Source organism: Indicator indicator, chromosome 24 (assembly GCF_027791375.1).
Source record: "Indicator indicator isolate 239-I01 chromosome 24, UM_Iind_1.1, whole genome shotgun sequence".
NCBI lineage: Eukaryota > Metazoa > Chordata > Aves > Piciformes > Indicatoridae > Indicator > Indicator indicator.
Window position 1 is genome coordinate 6,405,967 of NC_072033.1, and position 26,356 is coordinate 6,432,322.

The 26,356-nt window shown below is 41.7% G+C and overlaps 1 protein-coding gene across 1 annotated transcript in view; it reads right to left on the reverse strand.

The window, feature by feature from the left end:
• PREX1 (phosphatidylinositol-3,4,5-trisphosphate dependent Rac exchange factor 1) overlaps positions 1 to 26,356 on the reverse strand; it is a 150,870-nt gene that overhangs the window by 72,439 nt on the left and 52,075 nt on the right. Inside the window, exons 2-5 of the mRNA XM_054391765.1 lie at positions 15,759 to 15,830; positions 11,478 to 11,600; positions 3,559 to 3,663; positions 56 to 157 (exon numbers count right to left, since the gene is read on the reverse strand). Of these exons, the coding sequence (XP_054247740.1) occupies positions 56 to 157; positions 3,559 to 3,663; positions 11,478 to 11,600; positions 15,759 to 15,830 (402 nt within the window). The remainder of the gene's footprint in view (positions 1 to 55; positions 158 to 3,558; positions 3,664 to 11,477; positions 11,601 to 15,758; positions 15,831 to 26,356) is intronic.

Genomic DNA, 26,356 nt, shown 5'->3' on the forward strand with positions numbered 1-26,356 from the left:
AGGGTCACTCCATGAATAAAAAAAACCATCAGGAGAAATATTTTCTTTGGTTTACCTTAAGCAGAAGTGGGTATTTGCAAATTCTCTGAATTGGAGTCAGCAGATAACCTTCTAGTGGAATGTCTGTCGTCTTTCTGCCTCCCAGAAGCATGCAACCCTGTAGCAATTGAAAAAAAAACCACCACACAAATGTTACCTCAGATGCTTTAGATTCTATAATAATAATAAAAAAAACCCTATAATAATAGGGTATTATATAGGGTATTTAATAATATAATAAAACCCTATAATAATAAAAAACCCCACAAATGTTACCAAAGAGCCTTTAGATGCTCTTTGACACGATTTTCCATTCCTGTAAGAGACACTATGGTCAGAAAGCACTTTGTCACACCTGGGATACAGGAAATGGGACTTCATTCACCAGTGAAATAAAGGCATCAAGCTTGCCAAGTCCTTTGTGCATCAGCAAAAGAACAATCGCTGTGGACAACCAGAGAAACATCATACAGCTAGTGACAAAAATAATGTCATAACAATAGGATGACAACCAGCAAATCTAGATGCACCATTACCTAAAAGAACTCAGTCTACTCCCACAATCGATACAACCATTTGTCTTCTTTGACTACGTAATTTACACTGTTGGTCCAGAAAACTCTTAATAACTAAAATAAAGCCTACTAACTAGCAATCATGTAATTAACTCTAGTCTAATTTTTATGGCTGAAGGAAATCTCAGTAGAATCGAAATAAATGAGTCATTTGCATCACATCCACCAATTCTCTGGCAAAACTTTATGTCTAAGCACAGCTGGACAAACAACATGGGTGCATTAGCTCAGCCAGCAAAAAAAAAACCCTATGGGACATGCAGGCAAGGCTACCATGTAGGTAACAGGAGATAGAGGAAATGAAATCTAAAGAAATCAGGTTTCATTAATTCTGATGCTCAATAGAAATAAATAAATGGGTTTCAGTGGTAATTTTGTGAAGCTCTGTGACTTTCAAACAGAAAAGTGGTGAAGTGCATCTCTCCCTAGATAAAAAACGCTGCTCTCCTGCTGTTGTTTAAATGCAGTAAGGTAGCGGACAACTATTGGACTGATAAACTGAAAAAAACCCAAGTCCAAATAGATTTGAGGTTGATGAACTGAAGATGCAACTGTATCAACCCTTGCAGCACTCACACAATGAGTTCACACAAATGTGGAGGGGCCTCACGTTCCAGAAGAGCCATTTCACAGAGGCATTTGCACATATTGCTCAAAACGATGATGATCGACTTCTCCATGGATTATGGAAATTCTTTCCTCAGGACTGACATGGAAAGTGAGTGTAAGAATTCAGTATGGCATTTAAAAAAAAAAAAAAGTTAAAAAAATCTACTTGACCTGTCCTTTGTCACAATAATCTGTAATTTTTGTGTGACAAGCAAACTCTGACCTACTGCAAGCTTTGTGCACACTCCCCTGAAGATTCTGTTATTGGCTGCTGTCAGAGACAGGTGGTGAACTCAGATGGACTTCAAATCTGTTTGAGATAAACTGGTCTGTATTTCTAAGTTCAACCATGAATCTGGACATCTTTGCTCCAGAAATCACCCTGGCTGCAAACCTGTCCTGACAAGAGAAGCTAAGTTTAAATTCAGATCAGCCAAGATGTGCTTGCTTTGGGGCATCACTGATAACATTTTCTCCTGTGAGAAGTTTGCCATGGCTCAGACACTGAAGTTTAGTGGGTTTTTGGCTGCAGCTCAACAATTCTCTTCTTCAAGGAATGTTCACAGACATCATACATAAATCTCGTTACTCCTAACTGGTATTTCTACAGACAATCATCTGTAAAATAGCCCTTCCCCAGGCTATTCTAGATCTGTGGTGCTGGCTACCAGCTCACAATGCTCCCTGTCCAATTTTCCAAGGCTGGAATGATTCAGTTCTTCCTATCTCTTCTTTCAGCCCTCTCTATAGCTTTGGGCTCAAAACTGCCCTTTACCACTTACTGATTTTTCAAACACATTCCCACATTCTGTATTTCAGCAGCTGTGAGGGGGCAATCAGGCCAAATCTATTCTCACAAGAAAGGTTTTGTATTCTAATGCAACTTTCTCTGCATGGTGACATTATAGCCCTGGCTTTAGGAGGCAGTGGAGAAAAGAAGGGAGGCCAGGAAGAAATCACACCAGCCACAGAAAAGTAGACACTTGAGTGCAGCCTCTCCCCCCATATCTACTACTATTTTAAGAGTCTCTTGGATTCAGGTGCTGCAGTAAGCCACAGAAGCTTACTGTGTGCCTGGTAATCGGTCTGCCAGTTGCTGCTGGTAACACAGGCAAGAGGCTTTGCCAATCCCGCAGAAGTGGAGAACCCTCTGACTCTTGGGCAGGATGGTGTTCACATGCACTTCTGTCTCTCCTCCTTCTCATTTCCTTCCCTCAACAGAAGGGCCCAGACTAACTCAAGAACAAGGAAAGGATTATTTGGTGACTCAAACTAATGGTTCAGCAAGGTTCATTTAAACTCAGACACGACAAAGCTTCTGACTACCCAATAGCATGAGTGCTGGTTCCTATTGCTCCCTCCCAAGCCTGTATTTTGTGGCTAAAAGAATGCTCTGGCCCTGCTTGTGACAGACATTTCTGCAGAAGTTTTCTTTTGCTGTACTATTTTGGGAAAGAGCAGACCCTTGGCATAAAAAGGAAAAAGAAGAGTAGAAGAAGAGCAGGTCCTTTGAAAGACACCCTTTTTCTTTTACATCCTAGCATTTAGTAAGGAAAAAAGCTTATGTACTGAATTAGCCCCTTACCTCTATGCCAACCTCCTTCCAAATACCATGCATTCATGGCCAGGAAAAAAAGACATCCAAAAATCAGGCAGAATTAGGGTGAGGCTGGGAGGGTAAATATCCAAAGAAAGAAAGAAAAACAAGGAATGTTGGGCAGAAGGCACTCTCTGCTGGTTGTTTCTCCTCACAGCCCAGCCACTGTAGAAGCATTTGAAGGCTGTACATCACAGTCCCTCCCCAGCACAGACACTCATACATCATGGGGTGGATAGGGTCATTTTTGATACAAGCACCAATGACGCAGTCAAAACAATTCATCCAGACTACATTTCTTGCCCACAACTGGACTCATGGGGAAAAGGGTGTCAGAAGTAGGTCACATTTTTTCTGGTGGGTCTGCAGACGGTGAATTGGCCAGAGAACTGAACAGGAAATCAGATCCACTGGGAACTAGTCACAGCCCTACTGCTGACTTATTGCATTACTCCTTTCACAATCTTTGCTCAAATTCTGTTGCTTATTTAAAAGCAAACAAGCAAAAAAACCAAAACCCAAACCATCTTCCCTCTCTTCACTAAAATCACTCATATCAGAGCTGTGCTTGGTGTGCCCAAACTCATCAGTGATTTCAGTATCTATCCATCCCAAGTGCTGCATACCTGGAATTGGCAGTGTCTGCAAAATGCTCAGGGTTCCTGCGATACCAAGGGTCATTGTGAGTACAGTACAAAGTCAGATCATTATGTCAAGAGTGCTAGAGAAGGCACTTACCAGGAGGAATGTTCTGACTGTTGGGATCTTGTTCAATTCCATGAGCAGTCTGAGTGCTTTCTCGTGGTTGCTGCAGTACTCCTCATACACAAAGAATTTGTCTTTCTGCAAAGAAAAACACAGTAACTTCTTGACTCAGACACAGCTGGAGTGACTGTTTTATCATAGTCTGATACCGAATTCTTTACCAAGGTGTGTGCACTCCAAGTGGCACTTGGGCTGCAGTTTACATGAGGTGCATCAACCTGGTCGATTCTGTGATTCTGTAAAGGATGCCAACCCTTTCCACAAACTAGGACTGACCTTTCTCAGTTTGCTCCACTGACTCCAGCACTGGAGTCCAGCTCTGCAGGCAGACCTTCAGCCAGCTGTGTGCTGTATGAGATAGTCTGGCAGAGTCAAGGTTATGAGTGTCCTCTATGGCTCTATCCCTCTCTGTCTTCTACTTTTTTCCCCTTTGGCTGTTATGAGGAATGACCTCTTCTTCTACCCAGCTCTTCTTAAAACATGAACACTTCTAATTATTTGAGATATTCTCCTTGGCTGGGACTCATTGCCCCTAATTCTAGCCATATAAATATACATATTCATAATTAATTGCAATGATGGAGCCCCTATTACAAGAAGGATCTGGACATGCTGGAATGTGTTCAGAGAAGGGCCATGAGGCTGATCAGAGGGCTAGAGCACCTCTCCTATGAGGATAGATTGAGAGAGTTGGGGCTATTCAGTCTGGAGGAGAGAAGGCTCTGAGGAGACCTTATTGTGGCTTTCCAGTATCTGAAGGGGGCCTACAAGAAGGGACTTTTTAGGATGTCAGGTAATGGCAGGACTAGGGGGGAATAGAACAAAACCAGAAATGGGTATATGCAGATTGGATGTTAGGAAGAAATTCTTCACCATGAGGGTGGTGAGACACTGGAGCAGGTTGCCCAGGGAGGTGGCAGAAGCCTCATCCCTGGAGGTTTTTAAGGCCAGGCTGGATGTGGCTCTGAGCAACCTGATCTAGTGTGAGGTGTCCCTGCCCATGGCAAGGGGGTTGGAAATAGATGAGATCCTTGAGGTCCCTTTCAACCCTAAGAATTCTATGATACTCCTCTAATGAGAATAACATAGAGGTGTTCCACTAATTCCTAACTTACTCTCAGTGAAATGTCAGCTTTCTGAGCACAGAGACTTCCAGCACTTTTCCTCTTAATGCATCACTGAAATAATACATTCTCTCCTGAAAGACTGGATTTTGCTTTCACAGGGATACTTGCATGTGTGTTAGGATATTCCAACAGAGCAGAGTAAAACAAGAAGCAAAGGGGTTGACATTTCTGAGCTGGGCTGACCAGCTCAGGAAGAAGAAACAGAAGTGGCTGGAAAGAACCAAGGCCTGGAAGAAGCTCAGAGACCTGGAGAAGAACTATAACACAAAGCAACCAGCTGGAAATCCCCTTTCTTTGAGGGCTGAGGGGGAACCCCCAGTGAGTTGGCTGGTTCACTGTGTTCTGAAACAAGCAGCAGACTTCACTATTTTGATGCAATACTCAGCAGCGGGTCAGCTGTCCATTACACTTTCCCTAAATGAAGATTTTCATGGAATAAACACTGAACAACCAAGCATATTATAGACATTAAAGGAAGGGAAGGGTAGCTTCACCACTAGACTGAGGTACTTACCCTGGAACGTGTCACACCCACCAGCATGTGTTTTGGAATGAAGTCTCTGTTCAGAAACAAGGGTCAGCAGGCAGCACCAAGTTCTGCTTTACTGATCTCCAGAAACAAAGACAGTGCAACTTCTGCTAACTGAAATAATCAGAGATGCTGAACCCATTGCAAACATCAGATACCAGGGACATGGAAATGCTTCACAAAAGAAGCAGCAGTATTACCATGCCTGGGCAGACCAGGCAAGGAATAAGCTGATCCTGTGGCTGCTGTTGGGAGGAGCTGCACTTTCAGCAGCTACGTTACAAGATTCCAGCACTGCATTCACTGGAAGAAAAGGGAGGTCAAGAGACTATATTAGGCTTTAGTCAGAAGCCAAAGATTCATAATTGTTCGGGTGCTTCTCACAATAGTGGTTTCTTTCCTGGTTCAGGCTGACTTCTATCGGCCACAATGCAGTGCCATGCAGAGGTACTCAGACAAGCTACTTAGCATATCAAAAGTAATTTAGATGCATTAGCATGGCACTCTGCCAGGGGTAATAAAGGCCTTCCAGAGCTGGCATCTTAGGGCACTGTGCCATGAAGACAATGCTCTCCAGTTTGTTGTGGCATTCACATCATTAATTTTCTATTTAGGATCCTGGTCTGAAAACCTTCTGTCTGAACCTTTTCATCTCCCCAGAACTAGGAAGTTAATTTTTAGGGGCTTTAGATTAGAATCCCATCACCATTCAGAAATGTAGAGCTTCCTGTGTTAGCTGAAGGTATCTGCAGCATAGAGCTACTTTTAAGACAGTTCATAGTGATCCAAACAAAAAACTACTGCCAACATGACTTCATGGGAATACAGCTGCACTAACTGGGCATTCTCTTCACTACTGCCACATGGAAAAGAAATTGTATTGCTATTAGTTTAGAAGAATTTGACATTCTGGTCAGGTGCTTAATGGCTAGATGTACATGCTTCCAGACTGTAAAATGCTTTTGGATTTGGTTTATCATTAATCTGATGAATCTTCTTCCCTCTTTATACTTCTAAAGGAAAAGCTGAGAAAAAAAAAATAAACATATGCCCAAGAACAACAATGGTATAAAACAAATAAAAAGAGTTGCCACAAAGAATATGGTGCAAAGAGCTGGAATACAGATGTTCAACGCTTTTATCCTTCATCTACAGCTGTTCATATTAGTACTGGAGTTTAATACTGGGAAGCAGAAAAGAAACAAAGGTTTCTGACCACCAGATGCAGGAAAAGGCAGGGCTGAGTCCACAGCACAACAGAAAAGAGGCAATTGAGAGGCATGGGATTGTTCTCAACCATAGAAATTGGAAAGTTACAGAATGAGAAGACAGATATCTAAGTTTCTCTAACATTTCCTCCTCTCAACTCTCTTCAACTCCCTGGATGCACAGAAGCAGTATGCTCAAAACTAAAAATAGCAACCATTAACACAACAGCATCCGTTACATCAACGCACACAAAATGTCACTGCTCAGGTTTCTGACTGCAGCTTGGAGTGCCTGGAGTTTTGGGTGGTTATATTTAGATCATGACAAAATCCCTTTGCTAAAGCTCAAGTCAGTAAAATAATTATGTACACACCAGAGTGCTTTCATGAAGTCTTTTCCAGCTGTCCTTCATGCATGAGACCCACAAATATGAGAACTATGCTTTAAATTACTCAGTGTCTGAAGTGTTTAATTTCCTCTCTGGGTGACATTCAGACCTGGACTCTCCCATCCCCTGGTGAGGAAATTATCAGTTACATAATTACAGATGCTAGCCCAGGAATTCTGAACCTGCAGTTACTCTATATTAAAGTGCAATTATGGTCAGAGATAGGACTGTATAAAAACGGCACCTTCTTACTCAGCAAATCTGCTGGATACACAGCTAGACCTAGACACACTAGATTTTTAGTGACAGAAATAAGTGTGCTGTTCTTAGTTTTGTTAAAATAAACCTCTAACCAATAGTTTATTCTCCAAATATGTTATTTTGGGTCCATTAGAACTGCCTACAAATTAGAGTAAACCTGAAATTAGTTTTGACTTAAGAAAGCCAGTTAAGACATTTGGGAAATTGTAACCATTTCATTTGGATGTATTTTTAACAAGCTGTGACATTTTCTTGTTTCAAAGCAGGCTGGAAACAATTTTGTCAACATAAAAGCCTATACAAAACAGAAGATATAATTCTCAACACAACAAGATCCCTGATGAATTTGAAAGTAAAACTGTCTCCTAAAATGAGAAGAAAACACATTTCCCATGAACACATTTCCAGCTATTATATTACCAAATCTCTGGCAATATGGCAAGATCAGAAATGAAGCATCTGTCAATTCTCTGCCCTTCTGTTCTGCAGACAGCCACAAGTTTTCATGACCTGCACAAAAGAGCCTGTGTTGATGAAGTGTGAAGACTCCACCTTTGGTGTGTATGCTCTTTGATGATAAAGACTTGTGCTATGGCACCATTTTGTTGAAGGCTGCAGATTCAATTTTGCCTGAATGTTCAAGCATGCTCTTTATTGTCTGTTATGGTCATACTGAACCACAGCTTCAGAAGAAATTCTCACACCTAGCATCAGACAATGAACTTCTAATGATCTCTGACCAAATGGAGTACACCAGCACAAGGAAAGCCTTCTGAAGGAAAACAAGTTTTCATGCTGGAATGTCAGAGCAAGTACATTTCAACTGCTGAAGTACTTTCAAAAAAAAAAAAAAAATCAATGTGCAGTGATTGCTCCTTTGGAATCCTCATGAAATCTGCCTGCTTGATTTAAGCGTTACTCAAGATCCAAATCCTTCTGAGCTGGAGATCCAGGAGGAGAGTATCCTGGCATTATTATAAATGGATTAGCTCTGATCCTAGAGTCAGAAGAACTGCAAGTGGTGCCTTGCTTCTGAAGAGCAGTGAGTTCTTCTTGAGTGAGGCTCTTCTATGTCAAAGTAAAGCAGCAAAAGAATCAGGCTTACGTAGATTAGAAGAACTTTAAGATAAATAGATCTCATCAACAGGACATAACACTGGTCTGGTGGAACTCCACAGGAGGAACCTGGGGATCTCTATCAAGGACAGATACAAGGAAATTTACAGAAAACATGCACCACTATGAAATAGTGTCTGGAAATAACAGTGCTTCAAGAGTTCTCAAGTTGTTCCCCAAATTTATGAGCATTTTTAACACTGGGTTTCTAAAGCAATGCACCTGTGCTAACATCTGGCTGCTGACAAGGACTGGGTTCATAATTAGGATGAAGAATGACCTTGCCAGGTGATCACAACACAAGAAACACCAATACACTGAAGATTCTCAGTGTCACTTCCTCACTGCAAACTCCCCTGAGGATACAGTATGATTTGATGATAATGAAAGAGCTGCACTGAGGATGCTCCTGCTGGCACTTCCTTTACGCACACTGCAACACAAGAGACTCTTAACCAAATTGAAAGGCCAAAGAAATGTCTGACTCATGTTTTCCCTGGGCACACCAGCTAACAACATGCACTCTAAAGAAAAGCTCTCCAGCCATGCTGCAGGAGTGCATCACTGGAGCAGAACACCTGGCTTTTTCTCCAGGAAACCTCAAGTGTGCTACAAGAGCTTCTTCTGGTGGCAAAATCCTGTACACTATATTATTAAAAAATGGCTTCAGCACCACAGAAACACCTTCAGGAGTACTGCTTCTGAGGCACTGGAGGTTGAAGATGTCTCTGCTTCATTAGAACAGCCTCAATTAGGGAAATGGAGCTTTGGAAGCCTGAACAGAAAGGAACCAAAGAGTCTCTCTGAACTACAGCTGTTACTGGCATCTCCTTGTTACTCACTGGGGACTGACTATGGAAGCCTTTGACAGGGCACAAATCCCACTTCCCTCACTCCCCAAGCCTGGATCATTCATGAGGTTGTTATGACCCAGGTACGAGACCTGGCCCTTGGCCTCATTAAACCTCATCCCACTGGCCTCAGCTCACTGATCCAGCCTGTCCAGATCCTTCTACAGAGCCTTCCTACCATTGAGCAGATCAACATTCCCACCCAATGTGGTGTCACCTGCAAACTTACTGACGGTGCCCTCAATTCCCTCATCCAGATCATTGATAAAGATATTAAACAAGACTGTCCCCTAAACTGAACCCTGGGGAACACCACTCGTGGCTGGCCACCAACTGCATTTAACTCCATTCCCCACCACTCTTTGGGCCCAGCCACCCACAGTGAAGCTTGTCTCCTAAAACCTAGGCAGGATCTGCATGCAAGGACACATTATTTCCTCCTCTCTTGGCAGTCTTCTGCTGACTGTTCCTTACTCAGACTTGAGGTATCACAATGCTTCTAATGGTATTCCCGTATCTTGATAAGGTAATTATGGATGAGACCAGCTTTTTCTGCATAGTCTCAATCAATTACATTCCTTCTGCATACACTGCTTCATTCCCTAAGGGATCATGAAACAGTTGATGTGCACATTATTGGCAATGCACTCCAGACAGCAGCACAAGCTGATCTCTGTCAAACTGTCATGATCAGAAGATAAATTCTCACCAGCACTCATCCCTGTGCATTACAGCTTCATAATTCCTATACTGCTGCAAGTTTGGTAAATAAAGAACATTCCATAATTAACAGTAATAAAACAAGAAAGCAGTACCAATGAATACGTTCAGGGTTATTCAGCACCACTCTGAAACACAGCAGACAATTTGACAGCTTCACTCAAAAGCCAATTTTGGTACCTTCACTAATGGATACTCATACATCAGTACAGCACATCTTGGTAGGCAATGCTTCTAGTGGGTACTCAAGGCTTTAACAAAGCTCACCAATATGTTTTTCAGCAGATGACAGGCCTCACACCTGATAGAATTTTTGGGCATAGTCTCAATATAACACTTTTCAACACTGTTTTAGTAATCGTCACAGCAGAACTCAAAATTGGACAAGGGGAGGTAGTTTGTAAAGCTCTGTGAGTGATGAATGGTTGTATAATTGCTGCCCACTCAAACTGATGAGCTGTGAAAGCATGAATTTTGATTATGAAAGCGTAACAGAACACGTTTTATAGGAAGTTGGCCTATGGCTTAATGCAGTTAATAAGAATTGGAAGCAATGGCTGTTATGTAGATGCTTTCAAATATCTCAAGAGGGCTGCTCCAAGTGGAACAAAGAACTTATACATGTAAAATGAAGAAGTTATTATATATGTAAATCAGGTAACTTTGCATTTAAATAAGTCTATCTTGTAACTAGGTATATATATAACAATTGGTCTGACACAGACAGTATGCTCCATACACACATCAGCCAGAGGAAGACACACACACAATTGAAAACCAGGCCAAGTTCAAAGCAAACCAAAGTTCTACAGGAAGAATTTCACAGCTATCAGAAAAAAAAAATACAGTAAGAGAGGCAATGGTAGAATCATAAGCTGCAGTTGCATGATACTTAGTACAGGTCTGTGCTTTCCTGGATCACTGAGCAGTACTCACCTGATTGGACCAGGCTGGAGCATATTACAAATATAGCTCAGGCATAAAGTCAGAGGACACAGAAGTAACTGGTCAAAAGGTTCTAAACAACCTGGAGCCGGCAGAGTGAATTCATACTATATGACTGCATGCATTTTGTAGCCCTGCCTTTCTTGAGCTAGCATTATGAAGTCAAAAGCCAAATTTTGTTTACTTTGGAGCCCCAGAAAGCAGGTGCTTGCTCACTCCACAATAAAAGGCTGTGTGCTGTATCTCATGCTGTATCTCACCACAGTAAGACATCTCACACTACCTTTCATTTACCAAAGGATAAAAGTATGCACATAGTCTAACTACTGCAAATGGTGTACAGTCCTTTGGTTTTAACTTTTGTCCTTGTGGGTTTCAGGATCTTAATCTTTTAAAATATACTCAAAAATTATTCATTTACTTGAATCTGTGCTGCTTTTTTGAAACACCTGAAACCCATGCAGACAAATTCTCTGTAACGTGATCAGCTAGGTGAGAAAAAAAGGATGAAAAATATTCAATGGGAAAAGGAAGAGTTTCTAAAAATATCTCCTTGTTTAGCCAAGTTTGATCTGGTTTCCATTGTTCTAACCCATTCACAAGTTTTTTCCCACCCTACAACTTTCATACAAGACACACATTGTCACAGTATTGCCACTAGCCTCAGAGATTAGGGCTGGCTAAGGGGCATGGAAGCTTATGACAGGAAACTGCATTTTCAGATAGCAGTAAGTCATTGTACTTACAAATTTTAAGAAAACATTTCCCAGTTCATGCTGAGACTGAGGTTCTGGTTGTAAACAAAATTCCAAGGCAGCCAGGAACTCCTTGTGAACACCAAGAATGTCTTCAATGTTAGAAAATAAGATCTGAAATATAAAGAGAAAAACATTGCTAGCTGTTGATACCTCTAAGAGTTTTGTTCAAGTAGCAGCACCAAAACATTGTGGCTCTAGACTTGTCTCAATATGCTCTAAAGAACAGGCTCACACAAAATGAATTACATTGTATTTGCCCCTTTCCTTTCCTGGCCCCCTACAGAAATCTTTATTGCTGCTTAAGTGCCTCCTGTTATCCTTCCAGATCCCCGAGCATGATGAACCCTTTCTTTCAAGTTTAAGTAAGATTTCCTATGAGACCAACCAGGTGAATACAACCACAAGGACCAAACTCACTTTGCAGGAGACAGAAGCAAGAAGTCATTTGCCCTTCCTTCCCATGCATTAGAAGTCACTTTCTGAAAGAAAGGGACTTGAGGCTATCAAAGATGTACCTGTAAACTAAAGTCCAAATCTTTGCCGCGTGGCATCTAACGTCTCACTGACAGACTATAGAATAGTGTAAAATGCTTGCAAACCACAGGAGATGCATTTTAGAGTTTGCTTTCACTGATCTCAGTGGTTTTAAGGAGTGTATGGAATGGGATAGAGGTCCTTAGTTTAGACCTGTAGTAGAAGGTAATTGTGCAATCTCCCAGCTAAATGATCCCTGGAGATTCCAGTGTGCGTGTGCTAAGGGGAATAAACTGCCAGGCTGCGAGCTGCTACAAACACAGACCCTTTGTAAGCCTAAACCATTTTCATACAAAATATGAGAAGAAAAAGTGAATACACACGCAGAGATGGAGAGGGAAAGAGTCCTGACCCATGGTGACACAGCCATCAGTATTGACAGCCACTGGAGGAAAACCAGATTAAAGGCAGACTAAAGCCTAGACTCTGTAGTGATGTGTGTCTTGCAGACACTTGCTATCACTTTGCTGTAACCATGCCACTTGCAAGGAGATGATGAGCAGTGCAATAAAAGTATCTTTTACGTTAGAAGCAGCCTCCCAGGTCTTGCACAGTGAGTGGATAACATTCCCCTGAACCCCAGTGTGCAGCTTGACAGAGGCAGCCTTCATCTGATCATTAAAGATGGAGATGAAATCTCAGTTCCAAGTTTAAAAACAGTTTCTCTCTGGTTTTGCAGGTGTAGACAAGATCAGGATTTCAAGGAGCCTTCCTCTGTGCATGTACCCAGGTTGAACTATGGACCCTCTCATAAGAATGGGCAGAGTATTTCTCACAAACTCCTACTGCAAGCTGGCTGCATGTGCAGAGCAAGGCCTGTTACATCCTGCTTGTCTTTGCTTTCCTCTCACTTCAGGAATGTTGAAGTACAGTAGCATACACCATCATGAATGCAAACTTGTGCCTCACAGACACTTTCTAGCTCTGAATAAATGAAAAGGTTCTAATACACTGAACCTGCACTGATGGGCTCTAAACCAAAATAAAGGACAGGGAGCTAGGACCATTTCATTGCTTCCAGAAATCTTCCCATGCTATTTCAAGCAGAGCATCGGATGGTTCTGTCACATGGCTGAAGCTGATGTGATGATAGGGTAGCCTCTGTCTGCATGGCTTTGCCAGAAGCCATGCCAAAAGGGGATTAACAAGGAAGATGAAAACATCTGTCAGGGATGATTTTATCCTTCAGGAGCAGTCTTTGGGGGGGTATTTTTTGATGCAAGGAATATCTGTGTAATCTAATGAATTCCATGGTGGTCAGTAGAGATCTGCTTGCTGAATTCAGAGACCAGAAGAGTCACTTAAAAATCAAGGCAGCAGAAAGACCTTGGCTGCATGTGCTGCAATAGCTCATATACAGTTACTGTTCATAAGCATCCTGTGAGGGTCTACGTCTGGCAGCCTGTGTGCACCCTCAAGCTGTGCTGCCTTCAAGCTCTGGTATCTGTAAAACATCAGTGCCCTGCTGCGAATGCAGCATCGTAACTAACATATCAAGATAGTTATTCCCACATGAGGCAGTGAATAAACCAAATTTTTTTTTTATAGTATTGCTGCAGCTGTTAGTCACTGGAGTGTTTGTAAAAACTGGGCCTGGCACAGGACTCAATGTGGCCTTCCTGGCAGTGGATACAGCAGCCAAAGACTACTGAAACCTCCATCGCTTAGTGCCAGCTGTAAGACAAACCTTCAAAAGTAATACAAGGAGCAGTAACCCAAATTATCCTAAAAAAAACCTTCTCCTTTTGTTCAGAGGTGAGTGACTGCCAGAATACCCTCTGTTTTCCTTTCCTGCTGCATGAAGAGGAAAAATCATTTTTCTCCTTAAATAAGCTACCAAACCATTTAGACAGTCTCTGCCATCACCTTTGCTGCTGCCAGCCACCTCACAGCTCTCTGGTGACTCAAGATACATAACATTAGCAGGCAGAGTTATCAGAAGTCCCAAGACCACCTTGCTTGTTCTGCTTCTACCAGCAAGAAGGAAGAAAAGAGAGGGAAAGAAAGAGCAAATACCTTTCAGTTGCAGGAAACACAATTAAATTATTTGGTAGGGGAAGAAGATGGGCACAAGGGGGAGATAATTGACCCTGATCAGAAAAGAATGTACCTTTGTCATTCTATTTCACCAACAACAGGAACAGGTCCTTTATTACTGAAGAGAAGCCATTATTGGAAGCTGGGTATTGTAATAATAAGAATAAATGAGGTCTCACGGTGGCCTCAAGAAGACCCCCCAGGCACTTCAAGAATGACACAAAAATGAAGTGATACTTCCCCAGTGGAATATGATGAAACTTCAAATACAAATACATTTAAATCAGCAGAGAAAATACGGATTCTTCTGCACAGGCTTAGGGGACACTGCATGATTAATAATTAATATTCATTTTGATGATATATGAATAATGATAGAATAATAACATTCAACATCTGCAGCTGCTCATCAAATTAGCAAATAGTTGTGTAAGTTTATTTCTCATTCAGAGCTTACTTTTTGTACACTTCTCTGCATATGAGACTTATTGTCACTAATCACCTGTCTACTTTTTCTTCAGCTGCCTCCAAATGTACTTCAGACTCTAGATGCTAAGTTTTTGGGGAGTAGGGACTTCCATATTTGAAGACAGAGAAAAGCTCAGCTCCACAAAGATGCCAAGACACCTTGCTACCAGCCCCGTCTGATACCAGTCAGTCCATCCTACAGTATTACTAGCCTTCAGAAGTAATAGAAAAAACAGGATCTAGAGCCCTGCTAGGACCTCTATACATCCAGACAATACTGTAATGTGAAGTGGAAGAATCAGCCTTGGAGAAAGACATCAGCTGCAGCAACACTGGCTGGTGTGACATAGTGTGACACACCTATTATTGCTGTGCCCTGCTCCCACAAGTGTAAAGAGCAAAGGTTCTGCTGATTTAGGAGCTACAAAACGAAACACAAGTCAAGGAAGTAAGCCTCTAATGGCAAACAAGCCACACTCTGTCTCACTGATCATCAGGTTTTACTTGCATAGATGTACAAAAAGGTTTTGGTTTCATATGCATACATGTACAAGGAATTTTTAAGGCAAATTATTGCAAGAAAGTCACTTGCATTTATGAAAATAACTAACAAGGTTTCCTGTTACCATTGGCACTAGAGAAGCCAATACCTCACAGCTCTGTGTCCCAAGTCCCTTATCTCTTTCCAGTGTAAAAATCATTCATGAACCTCCCCACGCAAGGGTCTCAACATTTCTTAGTTCTGCAAGAACACAAATTCTTTCCTACTAGAACACAGAGGAATATTCTTACCTCCTTCTTAGAAACCTTATCAATTTCAGATTTGTAAATGACAGCAGATGCAACTTGGCTAACTGAATACTGTCAAGCAAAACAGACAAGGGCTGTGCATTCCCTACCTTTCCTCTGAAAGACACTGAAAAGGCCTCTCTGTCTACCCATCACTTCATAAATCTTGCCAAAAGTTAGTATCTCTGACAACACTTCACTGTTGTCAGAGTCTACTGAAATTAGCTGGTGGGATGAAAAATTGCTGGAGGATGACAGCTCTGTGAATGGGCAAATAAATTGACAGATAACTGTCAACCTGAGCCTCTTTACCTTAGGGATCCAATTTAATAATAAGCATCAGTAAGACATGAGGGTATTTGGTATTTATATCCCTGAATCTAGCCTTTCATTACACATCATTTTCCCTACCAAAGACAATCAGGAAGACAGAAGAAATACCTTAACATTCTCTTCTGTTATGTACTTCTCAGCTTTGTCCACAGCATTCTGGCGGATCCGGTGAAGAAATGCCTGCAGAGATACAAAAGATTATGTTCAAGTGGCTTGATACAGTTTGATTTCACTCTTTTATATCTTCTAGGTTCCCATTAATACAGTGTGGCTGATGACCTTTAAGACTGAAAGAATGTAAACGTTTACCAAATCACCACCACAGTTCTTAAACCTGCACTCAGGGCCACACAAAAGACATGTCCTACAAAGTTGCTGGGCTCTGCCTGGCAATAAATACTCTGTCCAAACTTCTAGACCTTAATTGTCTGTTAGTACCAACAGACTACAGGGATGGTCTGTTTGTTTTTCCTTTGAAGGTTTCCCCTCTCTGAGGTGCAGCTGTTTTGGCTTTGGGAGGCAGCATGCCTGATGCACACCAAAACGTATGTCAGTGAAAAAGATTGCAAAGAACTACAAAAGGACATTGATGCTGCTGGAGCTGAGGCACGGCAGCGATACGAGCCAGGGCTATAGACAAGTGCAAGAGAGTCAGTACATGGGGAAAGGAAATGGAAACCCTCAGGCAGAGCTTGGGACACATTACCTGGTTCACAGTGTTTCATTTGGCTATAAACAGACAAAACAAACCTGGATTTTTGCACCGAAGCTACGTTTCCCTTTCCCTCAGCTCTGCACAAATTTGGCTTGCACAAGCAAATCAATAAAAGCCTCCAGGCAGATGCAAATGCAGAGTGATCTGAATATCAGCTTTCAAAGCATAACTGGCTACTGGAGGTTGGGACCTACTTGCATTTACACTGAACAACCCACAACAGGTTTCATTCAGTGGGAAGGGTTTAGCACAGCCCACTGCATGAGATTTCTACCTTAGCCTCCACTGTTTTTACAGCTATTGGCTAAAGGGCCCTTCCAAACTGAGAGCAGGGAATTTTACCTTCCACATGTTTCAGCAAAGAGAGGTGCAAACACCCACAGGTGAGACTGAAGTGCAGCCAGCGAGGACAGAATGTGCTGTGATAAACCACATAACCCATGCACAGAAGGGCAGAGGGCTTTCCTCTCTGCTCTTGTTAGCAGTTTCCAACTTGCCTCCCACACAAAGCAGTGAGCCCTGGGGAGTGCTGTGAACAAGGAAGAAAGGAACTTTTCCTACCCACCTGAGACAGAGAGGGGAAATAGGTCATTTCTTTGTATTTATGGTACAAAGCGGCTTTGTTACAGCTTGAAAATAAAAGGCTTTTAAAAGTTGGACTATTCCTGAGCAATGCCCCTGTCAGCTGATGCACACTCAGCTTTTTCTTTTTGCCTTTTGCCTGTTGGGATTGGCAGCAGCTTACAACCTGATAAGAAGCAGTGTCAATGAACCAAACTTAGAGCTTATGGAATTCTTTGCCTCTGGAATTTTGGTTGGAAGACATCGAACATGTCCCTCTGTTTGACCTCCAGCACTAAAAAGGGCAGATCTCTGTTTCTGCTTAGCCATGGCTGTCATTTGCCAGCCATTCACACTTTACAGGACAGACACCAATAAAAAAAAGAGATTAATTAAGGAGACACACAAAACCTACATTTGTCTGCAGCTCTCAACCTGGTTTTGAACAAATCTCAAAATACTATAACCATGTTATCCTCCTGTATTGCTAAACAGGAAGAACTGGCTAGAGTCCAGCTAGATATGGAAAGCCTGGAGCAGGCTGTGTGGGCTGTGTGAAGAACAGATTCCTGTGCTGAAGGGACAGGACATGTGTGACAGTGGAGGAAGAGGCATTTTTGTAAGAACCAGCCAGTCCAATAATCTGGCCAGGAACTGCTGCAGTGCTACATAGTGCTCAGCACCTTGGCAACAGTCAGGAACTATCTGAGATGAAGTGTTCAGCATGATGAAAATGGCAGGATCGACAGCAATAGCTGCTGCCCTCCCACCTCAGCATTGGGTGTGATACCCGAGCGTTAATAATCAGGCATCTGATTGATATGAGGCAGTACATCACATTAAATCACTCATTCTCAAAAGACAAACCAGGAAGAGGCTTTTCCTTGTTTTAATCACATATCTGTTTAGAGACAACAAATCCAATTGGAATGATTAATTAATCTACCCAATTAGCAGCTCCACTGGTGACTAAGAGTTACCTGCATATTAGTCCCAGTATGGTGGGTCTAATAATAGAAAGCTGGTAAACAGGAGTGCAAATCACATTAGGCGTTACAGGCTAGTCAATAAAGAAGCAGAGCCTGTGTTAATCTAAAAAACAGCTTTTCTGTGACACTTGTCTGAAAAGATCATTTAATGTGAGCATGAGAATGGGAGAAAAGGAGAGGAAAAAAAAATCAAACAAAAAATGAGAAAGGCAGAGAAGCAGGGAAAGAGTAGAAAGGATGAAAGACATAAGAGAAAGAGGCAGCCAGCTTTGTAGATAGTTTGTCAAGTCTCCTACAGCCTCTGATTTGTCTTGATGTGCATGAACGCCAGTCTCTCTAGTAAGACAGTTACAAGAGATTTTGGTCCCACAAATTCTGTAGCCTACTTTCCAAAATGCAATCCCCTAAAAAACACTAAAACTGAGCGGATGCAGAGCTGTTTGTTCCCCAGTTCTCAATACTTTCTCAAGTGCAAACAGAAAATTTTGCAACACAGTCATTTGTATTAAAAAAATTATGATAAACAGAAGCTACCAAGGAGCAGCTCGGAGTGCTAGGGTTGCATGCCCTGTTTACATGACAACATGACTTTCCTTCCAAACCGCTTCTAGCTTGGAAAAAGCAGCCCTTGTCCCAGAGATGCTGTTCAGACATTCAGGTCACAGTTTTCCAAACTTCAAGGGATTTTTTGTACTACCAGTTTTACCAAGCTCTAAGCTCATCTGTACCAACACCATCCCTCTGCTCACTTGGTGACACAGGCTCTAAGAGTCCTGTATGCAACTCTCATTGGGAAACACAGGTACAGAGAGAGGAATGAGCTTTTATTAGACCTACTGATTTATCTGGAAAATAAGACAAGTATTTGGGCCAGGTTATGACAAAGGTGATGAAAAAAAAAAAAAAAAAAGAGAGGGGAGGGGTGGTAGTGAATTCTGGAAAACTTGCCATGCCCATATCTGATTTATATTCCAATACATTTTGTTATTAAAGGGGAAGTATCTGAAGAGCTAAATGCTTTCCTGGCCAGCTAAAAGTTACTGAGGCAAATGTTCGCTCTGGCTGCTCCAGCATCTTCACACTCTGTACAACTTGTGCATGAATTCAAGGAGTGTGGTTCTGGACATTGTCCATTGGGAACTTCCAGGAACCCCTCAGTATAACCCTCTTCATCTGCAACACTTTGGATCTCTGCAATAGTGAACTCATTATCCTCCAAGGATACATGGAAGCTCTTGAGAGCTCTTGAAAAGCATACCCTGGAACTCTGAAAACCACTCCCCTAGGGCACAGCGGGATGATGACAATCACCTCTGCAGCACAAACAAAAGCAGAACTCTCCACTGTGCCTGTTGTTAGTTTTCTACACTTACAAACTACCAGGGATTCCAGGAAAGACAGCAGTTTATAATACACCCAACAGTGAAACAATCACACAGCAGATCAGTAAGACACTGTTTAAGAGCTAGAGAGCTGAAGAGGCAACTAAAGTAGACTGCACTCCCTTCTGTCTGCTTCTTGTTTGTTGTATGGTGGACTACTGCTTGCACAACAGAAAAGGAGAAAAGGACTGGTAGAGCACATGGGTCCTGAACAAAACCAGGTCCTAGCACAATGTAAGGAAAAAATGAGCAACCAGGCTGATAAATCTTCATTCTCCTGACAAAAGTCTGCAAAGGTCTCATCTTCCATGCGTATGTGCTAACCCCCAGGAAAACAGCCCACAGAGGATTTGTTTTTGTTTAAAATTCTGCTGCTGCACCAACATAGAATTTATTCGTGCACTGTGACTTGTTGCCCTAGAGGTCTGCTGCTTCCAAACTCAGCAGGCCATGTCTGATGCTCTTCATGTCACGCATAAACACTGTTTATAGTTTGTCTTAGCGTAGAAATGCCTTACAGGATTCAAGCAAGTCTAAGACAAATTGGAGCGAGCAGAGTGAAATGCTTCCTTTCTGCACCATGTCATGTTGGGTAAGTTCCTTCCAATAAACACTAACACAAACACATTACAAATCTGAAGTGCAATTTAGGTTTAAAAGTTCATTTCAGTAGATAACCATTTTTTAATGGCCCCTTTTTCATGGAAGTGTTTTGCTCTTCAATTCACTATCCTAACAATCTACTATTGCAATGAAACCTTGCTGCTGAGTGTCTCTGCGGCAGCTCTGAACCACAAAAGCATGAAGAACACTTTAAGGAAAGAACCCTAAGTTTGAGTTGTTCTCACATGAAACAGGCTGTAGCAATTGGGATTTCTCTCAAATGCCTTGAAGCGGCCCTTGTTGAAGTTTAACTTGCAGCCTTCATTGAAGGAAATTAGTGTTTACCATGTTTTATGTAGCACAAGTAACACATGGCAAATACTAGGCACAAGGCAGTGATGGTTTGCTCATGCTCCTTCTCATAAATTCATGTCCAAGGCAGATACTTCCTCAAATGGTCAGAAATAGCAAGAGATTCTGATTAAACTGCAAGGCAGGCAAACTGTGCATAACCAGGAGGGAAATGAAAGGGAGAACAGAAACAGACAAACAATGATGAGGCAACTGGTTGCCATATCCAGAAGGAACAGTATCTGAAAGCACAGCCCTGTGAAGGCTGCAATTTCATATTGCTCTAAAGACACAAGTGAGGCAATTCTGCTAAACTCATCAGTGATCAGGGCTGATTCAGAACACCGTAGGGATCTACATGAGCCTGGTATTCTTAAGTGCTATAACGAATAAATTGCTTTACACTTGTGGAATCAATCGTTTAAAGCTTCTTGCACATGCAGACATTTTCATTACAAGAAAATGTGCTCACAGTGAAAAACGAAGTGATGACATGGACAATGGATTTCCTCATTTGACCATCACAAGCATCTTCACCTTGCAATTCGAGCACAGAGGGTATGCGTTACTCTTCCTCTGACCATACCAAGGAAAACTTGCCACAAAGATTTGAGCAAGCTTGCAAGTTTCATTTAAATTATCTTTTAACCCACCCTTCCCACCTTCCATCACTTAAGTGTTGCCACTAACTGTGGCTGTTCAACAAGCCTTTGACTCCATAGCAGTACAAGCAAGGCACCAGAAAATCTCCATTGTCTTTAGCAAAGCAGCTTGAAAGTCCGGTGGGAACTGGGCTCTACTGAAATAGCCTGACAATTTAAAACGAATGTTTGCTGAAGTTTGTTTTAAGAGCAGGTGCATCCTTGCTCATGTTACTCAATTGTTAGCTTTAAGCCTTGTCATCCTGATCATGTTCTTTTGCCTTCTATCAGATACACAGTTTATAAGCTAAAGCTCTACACAAATGACAGGAAACATAAATATCCTGCACCCTACATGTGAACTGCAGTTCTCACCTGCACTGAGGTCTGAAAGACAATGCAATAAATATCCTCAAAATAACATAATGACTGCACAGAGCTATTTATACAAGATAAATCCCATCTCAACTTTCCCCCCCCTTCATAACACTTAAGTGTGCATTTCTATGTCAAACTAAGTCTTTCAGCATTTCCCTTGAATCCCACTGTAAATACCTGAACGCAGATCTTTTCACTAGATGATGGCACAGAATGAGGTCCTACTTCAGTTGGAGGTGACCCTACTCCAGTTCTGTTGTTCCTGGAGTGGTCTGTAGTACTGTGCACTGCTAGCCAAGATCTACTGACCTCCATCCTAGAGACACCTGGATTTTAAAGACAGTTGAAGCTGCTCTTGTATAAAGTCAGACAATCAGTATCCAAACATCTGTTACATCCCTGGACAAAAGTCAGTACACACATGTAGAATACTAGGCCTGATGTGGGGTTTTCAGTTGTGAAATTTCTGTCAAGAGTACTGGAAGCAATTCCTTTGATATCACTAGCATTACATATATAAAATGGAGCAAGACTGAAGCAACTCTACTAGTTTTAAAGAGTATATTGCTGTACCTTTTACACTATAAACTGGCAAACCCATATTCACTCACTGCTCACTTACTGGCTGCTATATTAAGATTTCTATAAAAACACATTTTAAGTGTCTGGTAAAGGAAGAAAGAACTTAAGCATTAGATGAGTGCATTATACTGAAATTCCTACATAGTGTTTCAACTATTAAGAGTATTTTTCTCTAGATCCTCTTAAAAAAAGGGAGCCACAGCTGTGAGAATAACTCTGCAGAAAGTAACTCAGATCTACAGCCAAATTAATTCATCAGCAAACTGCTGAACAGGGACTTGCCTGGTAGACTGAGGTGTTTAGGAAGAGGAAATCACATCAGAAATATCTTTTATTGCCCTAATTTCAGGCTGTGTATCAAATTAGCTTTAAAGCCTCAAAGCTTATTGTTACATATTTTTTTTTTTGATTTATCCCCTGAAGAAGAACTGAACTATTAACTAACCAAGATGATTTAAAACAAAACAGTCACATGCATGACAGAATATCAAACACATTCTCTGCAAACGGTTCAGTCTGAGCTGTAAGGTTCCATCACTGCCCACTGCTAAGCAGAGGGTCAAATAGTCTACATTTTTCCCAACAGTTTATAGCCTTTGAATAATCTTGGGCTATGTTAGACATGAAATGAGGAGAGCTACTTATCCTGGTGACCTATGCTCTGTGATAGTCATTTCACGGTTTTTGAAAGCAAATATGAAGATCCCTGCCTTCAGAACTATTCCCATATCCCTGAGGGCAATGTCTGTCTTGCTCATATGCCCCAACTCCACCCCTGACACCCACTCTTCCTTCTGTTAAGATTTTTTTTTCATTCACATGTTATATAGAGTAACAATCATTTCACACACACAACAGCATGAACTAACATTCATGAATCACCTCTTCCCACAGAGATCTGCACAACCATTGGCAAAAACAGTGAACTGCACCTCAGGTGGAACTCAGGTGGACGAGACCTTGAGAAAACACATGCAGCTTCAGCTACAAAAGCCAAAGGAATCACAGGCAAGAGATCTTTTTATCTGAAGCACACTTTCAATTACTTTTTTTACAACTGTACAGATATATAAGCAATAAACACATCTATGCATACTACCCTAATCCTCCACTGATGGATATAAGGTAGAACACAGGAAGTTCCACCTCAACATGAGAAGAAATTTCTTTACTGTGAGGGTGATGGAACACTAGAACAGGCTGCCCGGAGAGGCTACAGAGTCTCCTCCTCTGGAGTCTTTCAAAGCCAACCTGGATGTATTCTTTTGTGGCCTGCCCTAAGTGATCCTGCTTTGGCAGGGGGGTAGGACCTGATGATCTCTGGAGGTCCCTTCCAACCCCTAACATTCTATGATTCTATGATACTGACAATTTAATAGACATTAATGAACATTAACATGACAATTTGAAACTCCATCCCTGGAGATACTCAAAGTGGGGCTTTGACAGGGCTCTGGGCAGCCTGCTTTAGTTGAGGATGCCCCTGCTTACTGCAGAGGGTTTTGGACTAGATGATCTTCTGAGGTCCCTTCCAACCCAGACCATTCTATGATTCCTAGTCTGACATAATGGTGAGTCCTGAAAAATACCAAATGAAATATGGGGAAGCATACAGAAACTTGGCTGTTTACTAGAGTTTGTCTGAATAAAATGCTTGAATAAACTGCATTATTCCTTCATATACTCCATAAGAGAAGTATCCACAGCTTATGTAATCTACATGCCTGAGAAATTTCCAAAAATCAAACTGATTTGTCCTCAACCAATCCCACATTTAAAGGCTCACACAGCTACAACCATGCCTGGTTGATTTACCTCACATCTGGTTTGCCACTGAGTATTAAACTGTCTGTAACAGCATCATTAATGAAAAACAGTTGCAAAATACTGGCACTGGGATTTTCAGTGGTGCTTGAGGGAGTCAGACATTCCAATTGCTTTTCACTGATTCTGACTCTCTTGATGCGTCCACCACAAAATGGTTTCTGTCAACAAATGACTGTGGCTAGGATTCACCTCATCCAATTGCACCCACCCAAAGGCTGAAGCCTACTCCAAGTCAGTGTTACAGGTTTCCCCTACAACAGAAAGCAACGGGTAGGCAACTTCAGAGGATGAGTCACTGCACTCTAGGAGTGATGTTTAGCAAGAAAGGCTGACTTGCCCTCCAGAAATGCCATTCTCTTTCCATCAAGAAAGAGCCTGGGTGACGAGTTTAGATTGGACCACCCTCCTTGCCTGTTCCAGTTTCCCATCATCTGCAAACACAAAGTTCCAGGGCAAAGAGTGCTGCTGCACCATTTGTTCAAGTGAACCAGTGACTGTCTCTCGGTGTGGATGAATCTGGGGGCACTGCAAGGTGACACATGCAGAATTAATGTGCGCAGACATTCGCAGCACGGTAGTATTCTGAGATTCATCACAAGTAATTGATCTAGCAGCACTTCCCAGAAAAAGTCATTTACAGAGAAAGCTCCAAAAAGATCCCAGACTATCTCTATTTCCATTGTGCTGATGCTTACACTGGAATTCTGCAACAAAAAAAGGTCAGACCAAATTCATTCATGCATTGACTGATGAAGGAAGGTGAACCTAAAGGGAAGTGAGAGTGAAATATGTTGCAGTGTTTCTCACTCCAGAGAGATCCCTTTCTCAAGGAGGGTTTGTTTTCATTTGAATTACAAAAAAAAAAAAACTTTGTGAAGTGAAAGAAAGGCTGGTGCTGCAGAGGGGTCCATTGTCTGCTCTACCACTGCACTGACCTCTCCCCTCCTCCCCCCAGTCACTAATATCTGCATCCTCAGGCAGGTCAGAAGATCCCAATTCATTTTAGGGCCAAATAAAAGCTATAGTTTTTCATCTCTGAAATATCTTAGGACACATTTCTATTAATTGCTTCAAATCCTCTGTACCCTGTCTCTATTGGCTCCTCTTCATGCTCTTCATCCTCTCTCCCACACTACCCTTAAATCATTTTCAATATTCTCATTATTGTAGATTTTAAAAACCTCTCCTCTCCTCTGCAGACTCACAGATTAAGCATGTCCTTCTGTGAATATCTATCCCACTATGACTCCAACCTCTTAATAATGTCAACAGAAAATGTATTTGTTTGGATTTTCAAAGAAGCTTAAGAAAGCTATGTGCCTAATTCTCTCAAGCCTTTAGAACACTCTCCCTTTTACTGGCCTCTTCATGTCTTTCTCCCCTGTTCTACAATCTGAGGGTATCTTAATCATCTTACTCTACCATGGAAAACACTTAAAAATGCTTTCAGTACATAGTTTGTTCCTCTTTTATGTGGAAAAGAAAACCTGACAAAGCTGTGTCTGCTTAGCCCTTCTGTTAATTTCACATAAGTTTGCCTCAGGAGTAATGTCCCAGTAAACAACATATAAATACTTCAGGATTTGACCCATTTCACCTACATTCACTAGTGCATAATGGAGAGAAGTTTAGGACTCTACCAGTGTTATCCCCTCAGCAAGTAAGGGCCATAGAGAATAGAGAAAAGTTTAAAAGGTGTTTGACTCTTTTCTTGCATACTCAGTTTCTGAAATGTGCAAAAGGCCAGTCATTTCAGAGGCACAAAGTCAGCCAGTTTGCCTGAAGTCACTGTCAGGCAAACAGAACTGCCAAAACATGAAGGGATATAAATCCATATCATTTCACTGATTTGCATGTGACTATGTCCATGTGACAACCTGGACCTTGACCTTCCAGCTGAGTTTATGTGGTAACACTGAACAGTATCACTTTTCAAGCTTAGATCGACACTCTGAGTTAACTGACACAGACCAGTTCAGCTTACTGCCAGCAGGTTCACTGCCACTTGCTCTAAGTTACGTTATGAATCTACACTGGGCCCAGGAACCATGATCTCAGGTGACCCAAAAACTTGATCTACATTGCAAATGTAACAAAATCCCAGGATCCTGTTTCACTAGGAACATTTTTTTCTGTGCCCAGCTGATAGGTACTTAGATTCTCATACACCAGTTTAACAACAGACTTTTGACTGCTTCTGTGGGTACCTTCTCAAGGAGATGTCTAGCTGATCTAATCTCCAGTCAAGGGTATGTAAGTGGCTAGCAAGCTGAACAAACAGTATTCTGTGCACTGACCTAACACATGATGGGTTTCTATCAGGTTGTATATCAAATCAAACTCTCAAATCGATGTATAATGCAGAAATATTTGCACTCGATTCTAAAGTTAAAAGGACCCAAGAGTGAAAGATGACTGAATTGTACCTTCTCAACTGATACAATTCAGAGCCACCAAAAACCCAATCATAATTTCATTTCACCCCAGAAAAGTGCTCAGAAGTATTATCATTAGATCTGTTCCTCCACTCAGAGGATGAGTATGATCAGTCTTCACAGCTGAGGTAAAATGGAGAGAAGCACTGAGATCTACAAGTGCCTTATCCAGAAAACTAACACTGGAATTGACAGCATCTACTAGGAAATGCCACTGAAACTGTCCCTGTTTCCTGATTCCA